General features: G+C 44.1%; 1 protein-coding gene across 1 annotated transcript in view; it reads right to left on the reverse strand.

Moving 5' to 3' along the window:
- The window catches only part of OBSCN (obscurin, cytoskeletal calmodulin and titin-interacting RhoGEF), a 640,872-nt gene that overhangs the window by 26,704 nt on the left and 601,607 nt on the right, over nt 1–12,561 (reverse strand). The window contains exons 115-117 of the mRNA XM_040354276.1: nt 8,307–11,076; nt 4,908–5,036; nt 3,995–4,102 (exon numbers count right to left, since the gene is read on the reverse strand). Of these exons, the coding sequence (XP_040210210.1) occupies nt 3,995–4,102; nt 4,908–5,036; nt 8,307–11,076 (3,007 nt within the window). The remainder of the gene's footprint in view (nt 1–3,994; nt 4,103–4,907; nt 5,037–8,306; nt 11,077–12,561) is intronic.

Consider the following 12,561-nt stretch of genomic DNA (forward strand, 5'->3'; position numbering starts at 1 on the left):
GGGGGGTCCCGATCGGACCCCCACCCGCTAGAAGGCAAGGACGTATATATACGCCCATCTGCCTGTACGTGCCATTCTGTGGACGTAAATAGGTGCGCGGCGGGCGTTAAGTGGTTAAATAACACATTGCCCAGTAAAATTGAAAAAAAAAAAAATCTTCATCCCATGCAGGAGGGAATGTGTTTCGAGGTATAGGGTCTCTTTCTCAAGCCTTGAGAACCTCTACACATTGAAACGCGTCGCCTGCTTCCCTGGACTCCCAACAGATAAAGCCTGATTAACCCCTTGACCGCCAGAAGATTTATCCCCCTCACTGACCAGGCCATTTTTTGCGATACGGCACTGCGCTACTTCAACTGACAATTGCATGTCATTCGTTATAATCGAAATTCGTAAATTAAAAAATTTGTAAATTCCAAAATTCATAGGCCCGGATTCACGTAGCACTTACGCCGACGTATCTCGAGATACGCCGCGTAAGTGTAACGATGCGCCGTCGTATCAGTGCGCTGTGCCCATAGAACTAGATATGCCTGAAAATAGGCTTCTTACGACCGACGTAACTTGCCTACGCCGGCGTATCTTGGGCGCATATTTACGCTGGAGGCATATGGGAAATTTGATTCCCATATGCAAACGAGTGAGATACGCCGATTAACGAACGTACTTGCGCCCGGCGCATTAATATACGCTGTTTACGAAAGTCGTACGTCCGGCGTAAAGTTAAGCCTCATAAAGCAGGGGTAAGTCATGTTAAGGTATGGACCAGGGAACAGCCGTCGTCGTTTACGTAGTAGTACGTGAATAGGGCAGGGCGTAGGTTACGTCACGTCGTAGGCAGTGATTCGGCGTATCTTATGGAGTATTTCCGACGTGATTCTGACGCATGCATACTGGGATGCGTCCACGGGACGGCACATGCGCCGTTCGTTCGCCCCATCATTTGCATGGGGTCACGCTTCATCTCAATGGATTACGCCCACCTTCCACCTACTTTGAATTAGGCCGGCTTACGCCGAGGAATTTACGTTACGCCGGCGCAACGTTGGGAGCGAGTGCTTTGTGAATACTGTGCTCGCCACTCTGCTATACGTCGGCGTAGCGTATATCTGATACGCTACACCGGCATAACTAAGCGCTGCTCTACGAGAATCCGGGCCATAAATTCTAAAATCCGAGGATCTGAAAATCCAGAAATTCTTCACATTTTTAGATTTTCGTTCTTTTAAATTTTCGTTCCTATTTTCAGATTTACGATATTTTCTAATTTACGTATTTACGAGTTTACAAATTTTCAAATTTACATATTTACGTATTTACAAATTTTTGAATTTACATATTTACGAATTTTAGAATTTAAATATTTACGCATTTTCTAATTTACATATTTACGTATTTACGAATTTTCAAATTTACATATTTACGTATTTATGAATTTTCTAATTTACATATTTACGTATTTATGAATTTTCTAATTTACATATTTATGAATGTTAGAATTTACATATTTACAAATTTTCGAATTTACATATTTACGTATTTATGAATTTTCGAATTTACATATTTACGTATTTACGCATTTTTGAATTTACGAATTTACTTATTTACGTATTTATGTATTTCCAAATTTACAAATTTCCGTATTTACGAATTTTCGAATCTACGTATTTCCAAATTTACTTATTTCCTTATTTACGAATTTTCGAATCTACGTATTTCCAAATTTACTTATTTCCGTATTTACGAATTTTCGAATCTACGTATTTCCAAATTTACTTATTTCCGTATTTACGAATTTCCGTATTTTCAAATTTACGAATTTCCGTTTTTCAAAATTTTCGAATTTCCGTATTTACAAATTTTCAAATTTACGTATTTACGAATTTACGTATTTTCGAATTGACATATTTACATATTTACGCATTTTCAAATTTGCGTATTTACGAATTTTCGAATTTACTTATTTCCGTATTTATGTATTTCCATATTTACGAATTTCCGTATTTACGAATTTTCGAATCTACGTATTTCCAAATTTACTTATTTCCGTATTTACGAATTTCCGTATTTCCAAATTTTCAATTTTACGAATTTCCGTATTTCCAAATTTTCGAATTTCCAAATTTACGTATTTACGAATTCACGAATATTCATTAAAGGTCTTCGTTATTCTTATATTTACAAATTTCTCAAAATTCATTAAAAAAACTAATTCGGCACAAAGCTAATTGCTAGTGCTGCTCACGAATATTCGTATTGCGAATATTCGGCTCGAATATGGCATATTCGAGTATTCGCGATATATTTCGAATTTCGCGGTGAATATTCGCGATTCGGAATATTCGCATTTTTTCAATTTTATTTTTAAAACAGATCACATCCTATCGACGTCTAAAAGCATTGCTGGTATGATTAGAGACCCTGGGCCGAGTAGCTAAGCTGAGGTGATCCTTTTATGTTGCCGAATTAAAAAAAAAAAAAATTGCGAATTTTCGCTATTGCGAATGCGAAAATGATTGCGAATTTTCGATAACTGTGGTAGGAGAACTCTGATTGTCTCTGATGCAAAAGGGGGGGGGCTTTGTGTATGTTTCTGTTATTAATATTTGTATGTTTGATATTATTTTTTTTTGTAAGAAGGAAAAAATTGCGCATACCTTAAAAAAGGGGAGAATACAGCAGCAACTCAAAAATGTTATACAACATAAATTAATACAAGACAGAAAATGGAGTCGCTCTACAAGAATAAAAAATATGTCTAGTGACAAGACATGTGGGCAAATTATAAAATAAGCAAGCGCAAATAACTTGTGAAATACACAGTGAAACAAATATATAAAGAAATATAGTCCCAATAATAGAAAAATAATCTTTCATAAAAATGTCTTTGATATGTGAAGTGAAAAAAAGTCCAAAGCATGCAGCATGAACGTGTTCAATCTTCAAGGTGTTTGATTGACAAACGGCTGTGACAGATGGATAGAGTAAAGAATCACCACCAATGCAAAACACTTTTTATTTTCTATTGTAAAATATCACGAATATTCTGAGCCAATCAGAGTGCTCCTACAGCATTTGTCGAAATTGCGCAGTAAATATCGCATTCGCATTTTGCGAAATTTCGAAAAAATATCAAGAATATTCTGAGCCAATCAGAGTGCTCCTACCGCAGTTATCGAAAATTCGCAATTATTTTCGCATTCGCAATAGCGAAAATTCGCAATCATTTCATTTCGATAAAATATCACGAATATTCGAATTTAGCGAATATATCTCGAATATTCGACTATATATTCGAGATATATCGCGAAATCGAATATGGCGTATTCTGCTCAACACTACTAATTGCACATGTCTAGAGCACATGTGGAAGGCTGCTGGGGGTTTAGCAAACAGGAAGTATTGTTACTGGCGGGATCTCGAGGGGGGAGGGAGGAACCACGGGAGGCAAAAAATATAAGCAGACTAAACCTCAGCTTTAAGCAGAGGTGGCTCTAGGCTGTGTGTGGCCTTAGGCGTAACTTGAGGCCCCCACTCACGCCCGTAATGGAAAAAATTAAAGCCATAAAAATTAACTGCATAAATTGCATATATTAAGAGCCTTAAAGTGCTGGTGTCGGTGCACTCTTTCTCAGCACTGGCGTCAGCGTGTTTTCAGTGTTGGTGTCGGGACACTTTTTCTCAGTGCCCCCCCCCCCTCATGGGAGATGAAGGGGGTCCCTGTCCCAAGGGGGAGATGAATGGAGTCCATTCGAAGCCCTGTATACTCACCCCGTCCTCCAGTCACCCGGGTGTTGCTATTCCTACCCACCTCTAGCTTTTTAATTCGGCAAATTAGGTGGTCGCGAGGCCCCTGTGGGTGCGCGGCCTTAGGCGACCGCCTAATTTGCCTAATTAGAGAGCCGCCTCTGGCTGTAAGTTTTAATGAAAGGTGATTTTTTTTATTGTTGTTTCACACAGACAGAATGGCTTCCAAACTAGAAATTTAGTTCACCTTTAAACCATTCTACGTTGGTCACCGACTGCGCCGTTCTACAGGATAATGTCACCAAGTGACCCACCACCACCGTCTGGTCTGTCAGTTCCTCCACAAAAGCCGGTGCTGCAAAGATAGAGAAATGATAATAAACAGGAAAATTATCTGTACATGGCTTCATCACTCTGACATATTTCAGGTCTGTATGGTCTCAGTGTAGCCAATCAGCGTATTTCTCAGATACACTACGCCGCCGTAACTTAGAGCGGCAGGTCCCGTATTCAGAAAGAACTTGCGCTCTAAGTTACGGTGGCGTAGTGTAAATGGGCCGGCGTAAGCTAGGCTGGTAGGGGGCGTGTTGTATGTAAATGATTCGTGACCCCACATAAATGACGCGCTTAACGAATGGCGCATGCTCAGTATCACGTCGAATTTTCAAAGTAAATTACGCTCGCTCAATGCTTAGTCGACGTGAACGTTACCTACGCCCAGCCCCATTCACGGACGACTTACGCAAACGACGTAAAACGTCCGACGTCCATACTTAACATATAGCAGGGGTAACTTTACGCCGGTCAGACGCCTTACGTAAACGACGTATATTGATACGCCGGGCGCAACTACGTTCGTGAATCGGCGTATCTTACTCATTTGCATATTTTTTTATGGGAACGCCGAATGCGTCCAGCGTAACTATGCGCCAACGATACGCCGGGGTAGGCAAGTTACGTCGGACGGCTGAAGCCATGTTTTCAGGAGTATCTAGCTTTGTGAATCGGCGTAAAGATGCGATGGCGCACATTTTAAATTACGTCGGCGTATCTGGAGATATGCCACCGTATCTCCTTTCTGAATCCGGCCCCCAATGTTTAGAATTTTTTATACACCATAGTAACCCTATACAGAGCATTTGGAGTACCGCCATTATTACCTTTCTCCTTTCCTGAAAGGGAGGGGAGTCTGAAGGAGGACAGTCCTTTCTTCTTGGGTGGCACAGATACTCCGATGGTAGCGGCTTGTTCAGGTGCAGGGACTTTATGGACTTCAGATGTGCCTGTGGCTAAAAGCAGTTATTGTCAATCAGAAATCACATTCAATTGATAATACAATGCTGTGCTACCTTATATCAGATGGACTGCCAGCTAATACAGCAGATCAGTGCTCTGAACATGACGGTTATGAACTAAGCCTGACGGTTTTGCACCTTTAGGTAAGTACAGTAAAACTTTGGATTGCGAGCATAATTCGTTCCTGAACAGTGGCGGCCCAAAAAAAAGAGAAAAAAAAAACGGGCCCTTTAAGACTTTAAGAATCACATTCTGCAGCACCGCCCCCTCTGTCTCTCGCAAATAACATACATTCATGCATTGCATGAATGTATGTTATTGTTGCCAGCTGACGCTGGTCTATTCAGGTGGCCGGACATAGGGCGTCGGCTACCTGAATAACGGCAGCTGGTTGGCTGTGCGGAAGTGCCTATCAGAGCCAGCGCCTCTGATAGGCTTTCCGAGTACAGCCCTCGGCTCCCGGATGTCTTATCCTCGGAACGTACGGGGGCTGCGTCCCTTGGATAAGACTGACGGCCGTCTCAGCCAATCAGGTTCACCGATTCTGGTTATCGGTAACCTGATTGGCTGAAGCGTCATCGAGGGCGGGAGAAGACATTGAGGGACGTGGAAGCAGAAAGGTAAGTGCATTTTACAGGGCACAGCGTCGACAGTGGGCACAGAGGCGACAAAGGGCACAGTGGCATCAATTAAAGGGCACAGTGACATGCACAGTGACATCAATGGGTACAGTGGTGACAAAGGGCACAGTGGTGACAATGGGCACAGTGGCAACAATTAAAGGGCACAGTGACATGCACAGTGGCAACAATGGGCACAGTGGCGACAATTGAGGGGCACAGTGGCTGCGTTTGATGGCATGGCACAGTTGTGACAATTGATGGCACAGTGGCCTCATTTGATGGGCACAGTGAGGCTGCAATTTTTTTATTTTTTTTTGTTCCCCCCCCCAAAAAAAATTTGGAGCACCAGCCGCCACTGTTCCCGAAACATGCTTGTAATCCAAAGCACTTGTATATCAAAGCGAATTTCCCCATAAGAAATAATGGGAACTCAGATGATTCGTTCCACAACCATTTATTCATAAGTCCTTCGGTTTATAGTCCATATAAAAAGATTGTAGCAATGTGATAGGTTGTGTAACCATAAAATGTCCATCTACAAATGGAAGCCTCCACAAGGGGATTAGAAGGAGAATCCGACCCCCCCCACCCGGCAGGGATTGTGTATGCCGTGTCCGAGCAGAGGCCGGTTATATATACCCTACTGGAGGCTCTCATCCCCAGGCCAGGCCAGTGAGCCCGGTGAGCAAAACACCTGGAGCGGAACTTCAGCCTGGGATTGGAGTTGGGAGGAGGCAGGGAAGAGGGAGATTGGGAGGGGGGCCGAGTCGCTGCACCTTGGGCCTCTGGGATGTACTTGCCCCCTGGGCCAAAGGTCGTCAGTCAGCCCCTGATCCTGTCTCTGTGACATCTGAACAAGAAATATGGGGTGTGGACGTACCTGGGACAACCACCTGGGCAGACTTAATAGACCACTTGGGCTTTTTTTCACCATCATTCTTCTATTTTTCTGGATAAGTATTGACAGCAATAAAAACATTGTGACAAGTTCTAATTCTTCCTTAGGGCTCTTTCACACGGGTGGCCCGTTCAGGTCCGCCTGCCAGTTTTTTAGGCGGACCTGAACGGGAGCTCCGTGATCCTCTATGGAGCCACGGATGTCAGCGGTGACATGCCCGATGACATCTGACCCGTTCCGATCCGCCAAAGTGTGACGGAGGAAAAACCTACTTTTTCATCTGTCTGGTGGATCGGATTGGGTGAACACGGACAGACGGTCCCTGTTCATCCGATCCCCCCCATAGGGGAGAGCGGAGAAAAGACAGAGCGGTCCCTGCACAGTGTGAGGGGACTGCCCTGTCATCCGCCAGCTCAGCGGGGATCAACGGAGCGATCCCCGCTGAGCAAGCGGAGGTTCACGGGGCGGATCATTACTGATCCGCCCCGTGTGAAAGTGGCCTAACTGTACAAAAGCTGCATATATTTTTTTTATGTGTCCCCAATGGAGAGATTTTCCATCACTTCCTGATCTGACATAACCCTGCAGAGACTCTAGCCCAGGCATGTCCAAAGTCCGGCCAATTGCAGCCCGCGTTCCGGTTTCAAGCGGCCCCACCGGTAATTTGGATATATATATATATATCTTCTGTGGCCCTCAACGAATCCCCACAAAAGATATATACCTGTGTTTATTGGTGCCTCGGAGGATACAGAGAGGGGATGGGATGAGTGCTGGCAGATTACATACAGGAGAATCTCTGGTTTACTCTGCGGCCTCTAATAGGAAGTCCCATCTCCTGGGCTGCCATTGGACGACTGTTCTGTCTATCAAAGGAGGCGGGACTTTGTATTAAAGAGGCCAACGAGTAAACAGGAGTCCTGTATGTAATCTTATCGTCCCGTCCGCCTCCCTGTCCCCTTCGAGGCTGCAGATGGGCATCGATTAGGCTACACTGATGACACTGGTGAGGCTGCATTCATGGCACTGGTGAGGCTGAAGATGGGCACTGATTGGGCTATATTGATGGGCACTGACCCTTATTTTGGTTCACAGTTCTTTTATAGAGAATTCTTGTTGGGCCGTGTATTAGTGCTTGGACAAACACACTAATGCCCCGTACACACCATCACTTTATGTGATAAAAAAAAACGACACTTTCTGTGAAGTAAAAAATGACGTTTTTGAAACTTAAATTTTCAAAGACGAAGTTGCCTACACACCATCGTTTTCTCACAATGTTCTTGCAAAGTGAGGTTACGTTCCACCACGTTTTACCATTGAAGCTTGCTTCATAAGTAGCTTCTGGGCATGCGTGGATGAAAAAACGTCTTAGAAAACGACGTTTTTTGCTACACACGGTCAATTTCTGTGAAGTAAAAAGTGCACTTTTGAAAAACGACACATAAAATTGAAGCATGCTTCAATTTTTTTTGGTCGTTTTTTACAAGACATAAAACGACGTTTTCCCCCACACACAGTCAATTAAAGTGACGTTTTTAAAAACGTCATTTTTTTTCATCACATAAAGTGATGGTGTGTACGCGGCATTAGGTTCAAAGAGTGTCAGGAAAAATGGTCGGCCCTCACACATGTTCACTTCATCAAATCTGGCCCTCTTTGAAAAAAGTTTGGACACCCCTGCTCTAGCCCTTGCCCACACTAGCCCTTTAATTCATAGACGGCCTACTTATGTAACTCACCATCTTTTCCATTCCCTTGCCTTTTTTTGATGATTCGCGAAATGTTAGCAACCGAAGCTTTGACTTTCTGTTTCAGACTGGACTCTGAGGATTTCGTCTCCGACTTTCCATTATGTCGGAAGAGTTTAATGCGTTTCCTGGAGGATTTGCGCTCCTTCAGTGCAGTCTTGCCAGGATCAGAGGGCTGCAATGGTTGTAGGGGAATAGCAGTCTTTGTGTCCTTTGCTGCTCCTTTCACTGAGGTTTCCATTGCCGCTTCGCTAAGGTCTTTTGCGGGCTGTGAATTTTTTTCAGTGGTAAAGTGTTGCTGAAACGTTAAAATATCATAAAAATCGTTGAGATGAGTAGATTCCAAATCAAATGGAACCAGCTTCATTTTGTTGGAATCATTTGAAGATGCATCACGATGGATCCCTCCAATCTCCACAAGCGATACTTCTGAATGGCGTCCAGTTTCCTCCAAGTCAGAGAAGTTATCAGACCTCCTCCCTGTCCCGGAGCTATCAGAATGAGAAATAAAGGTTTTGCTAGAACTGCAACTTTCTACGGTGAACTCTTCAAAGTGTTCAAGGGGTGCAGGTGACACTCGAGCCTGAGATAGAGATTCATAATAGCTGCACTGTGAGATTGATACAATTGGTGGTTCTTTTATAGGTTCGTCCAAAGGACTGGGCTCTGTTTCCATGGCTTGCAACTCTCCCCTGAAATTTCCAACATCTTGCAGTTCTGGTGGTTCCTTGGTTTGATCAACTAAGGATGGAAAAGTTGGGTCTACTTGGCTTGTTTCCCTTTGTTCGTTGACCAACACCTCCATCTCTTCGGACAAAGAAGACATCTCACCAACAAGTTCATCTATAGTGGCACATTGATCGTCGGTATATGCCGAAAACGGCAAGTCTTTGCCGGGAATTTGCATGCTATCTCCCAGAACAGTTATTCCACTTTCTAATGTTTGAGCCAAAGAAACAAAGAAATTGGCGTCTCTCTCAAACGTTTGGTCTACGCATGGCTTTAATTTGTGTTCATGATCAGGTCTGTCTGGGATAACTAATTCCGTTGGAGTTCTGTCTGGAAAGACTGAATCCAGCACAGGTTCTGGTTGCATCATCACTGTGGGACATTCTGCAACTTCTTGGATTGTGATGTCCTTTGATAAGGATAAAATGTCTCCAGCACCTTGGTGTATCACTGCTAGTCTTGAATTGTCTTCCCTAAAGTGAACAAGCTGGATTTGTCCTTCACAAATCTTAGTCACTTCTTCTCCCTCCTCGTCTTTTGGGAAGAATTTATTAACTCTATCAGGTATCCTTTCTACTGGAGCATCGGAGACAAGGAATTCATTTCTCCGGGAGGTTGTGTGGACGGTAAACTTCACTCCAGTTTGTAAATCTGTAGGCTGCTCCTTTTCTTGAGAGGCTTTTCTTGGAGATTGAGGTGTTGGACATACATCTGTATCTTTTATCACCACTGAGGAAGTTTTTGCTACCGATTCCGACTCTGTAATTTGTTTTGGCTTAATAAAAGCGATTATTGTACTTTCTTCTCCTCCCAGCACGGCAGACGATGACTTTGCTCTACATTCAGCGTTATCTTGTAAAGGTTGTTGATGGAACACTGCGATAATGGTATTTTCTCTATCGGAAGGTGGTGCTGAAAGAGGCCTCTGCGTTGAAGTTACCTTCGGAGGTGCAGTCCAGTACTCTTCAGAATGCGGTTTCGTGATGGCGGTATCCGATTTGTTAAGTGCATCTCTTGACGTTTTTGTGGAAATGTGATCTTTCTCTTCCACAACCGTTCCTTTGTAAACACTCAAGGGTCTTGATCTGTTGTCATCCAGGGAACGACTTCTGCTGGAAACTTTAAAGGAAGACCTTAACGATACTTTTGCCAGGTCAAAAGATGCTGATTTTTTCAGGGAGCCCATTTGGTCCATCTGGGAGGAATCCTGAGACAGTATTCCCTGCTCCATTGCAAATTGCTCCAACAACGGCTCCCGTAATCCACTCAAAATTTTTTGTGAGTAACCGGCTTTCATTAAACTCCTACGTGCTCGTTCCCTGTGCTTGATGAAGTCTTTATCCTTTGATGTGGCATCTCTGGGAGCTGTACCATGTCCTTCACCAGCCTGGTTGTAAAAAGTGCTATTTATGATACTCTGCCTTGGTACACAAACTAATGATGGTTTTTCGGCTCCTCTTGGAATCAGTAAAGCGCTGTCTGCCGAAGTCCCTCTAATAAAAGACCCGGTTTTGGCTTTTTTGGAAGCTAGGCCGCCAACTTCGATAGTTGCAGCTCTGTACAACGGTAGAACTCCTGGTGACGTTTCTACGGAATGAACCAACATTTTTTCATCATCTTTCAGATCTTCTTGGCTTTCGCTCAACCCAGAAGCCTTATCATGCTCTCTTTTAGTTCCAATCATCGGAGAGGTGTCATGAACCGTTACATCTTTGCTCTCCATATTTTCTTCTTCTTGAGGTATGCATTTGGTGTCTTTGTCCATTTCAGGTTTGGGGGTGGATGGCTGTTGAAGGCCGTCTTTTTCAGACATTTTGAAAATAGACAAGTGCAATTCCAGAGAAGGGTTACAGTCCCTGGCGGTAGGGCTGACATCGCTCTCATTATCGGAAGAGGAACCGCTACTACTAGAAGAACTGCTGCATTCCACTAAATGCCGTGGCACGCCCAATGACGTACTCTCCTGCTTTCCATTCAGAAGCTCCGGAATCGACCTCATCACCAGGATGGATTTGTAGCACATCAGCGAGCGCTGAAAACAAAGGCAAGAGTAATAGTGATAATTAATTCAAACACAAATCTTAATGCATATAAAATATACAATCATTGATTATTATTAATTAAAGGGGTTGTAAAGCTTTGTGTTTTTTCACCTTAAAGCGGGGGTTCACCCTTAGAGGGCACTTTTTCCCCATAGCTGGATGCTCGTTTTCTCTAGGGGAATCGGCTATTTGTTTTAAAATATGTGCAGTACTTACCCGTTTACGAGATGCATCCTCTCCGTCGCTTCCGGGTATGGGCTGCGGGAATGGGCGTTCCTTCTTGATTGACAGTCTTCCGAGAGGCTTCCGACGGTCGCATCCATCGCGTCACGATTTTCCGAAAGAAGCCGAACGTCGGTGCGCAGGCGCAGTATAGAGCCGCACCGACGTTCGGCTTCTTTCGGCTACGAGTGACGCGATGGATGCGACCGTCGGAAGCCGCTCGGAAGCCTGTCAATCAAGAAGGAACGCCCGCTCCCGAAGACCCATACCCGGAAGCGACGGAAGAAGATGCAGCTCGAAAACGGGTAAGTACTGCTCATATTTTAATACAAATAGCCGATTCCCCTAGACCGAACGAGCAGGAATCTAAGGGGAGAACAAAAAATTTTTAATAAATGGGTGAACTCCCGCTTTAATGCATCTTATGCATTAAGGTGAAAAAACACCTTACAGTCACCGGCCCCCCTGAGCCCCCGTTTTACTTACCTGAGCCCCGAATCTCTGTGGGCGCGATCCCGCATTGCTTTCCCCAGCTCTTGTTGGCTCTTCAGTGGCTAGATCGATAGCAGCGCAGCCATTGGCTCCTGCTGCTGTCAATCAAATCCAATGACGTGGCCGCCGGTAGGCAGAGCCGAGTCATACAATTGGCGGCTATGTATGCTGATTGTATAGCACGGGAGTGCGCCCGCAAGCTAACCCCCTCAGGAGAGACATTCCCGGAGGGGGTTAGCTCTTGCGGGGAGGAGCCGCGAGAGCCGTCGTGGGACCCCAGAAGAGGACGATTGAGGCCACTGTGCAAAACGAACTGCACAGTGGAGGTAAGTATGACAGGTTTGTTTTAAAAAAAATAATAATATTTGAACCTTTACAACCCCTTTAATTTACACAGAACCATCATCTCAATGCACTGTTTAAAGTGAATAATTATAGCAAAAGAGGAATATATAGGTAATAAAATTATAACATACATATAAGGCGAGTGTTTCCAGTTATTTAGTAAAATGAGTCCTACTCATATAAGCTGACATTCTACCACAGCTACTTTCAACCAGTGTTCCATGAAACCATAGGGTTCCTCCAAGGGTGGCTAAGGGTTCCTTGACCTGTGGCTAACAGACCCCTCATCTGATGGTACCTGCATTGTTGTAGGCCAGGGGTCTCCAAACATTCTAAACAAAGGGCCTGTTTATTGTCCTTCAGACTCTTGGAGGGCCGGACTTTGACCAGCGGGAGTAGAAAGTTTCCTGGCATCA

This window comes from Rana temporaria, chromosome 5 (assembly GCF_905171775.1).
Source record: "Rana temporaria chromosome 5, aRanTem1.1, whole genome shotgun sequence".
Lineage (NCBI taxonomy): Eukaryota > Metazoa > Chordata > Amphibia > Anura > Ranidae > Rana > Rana temporaria.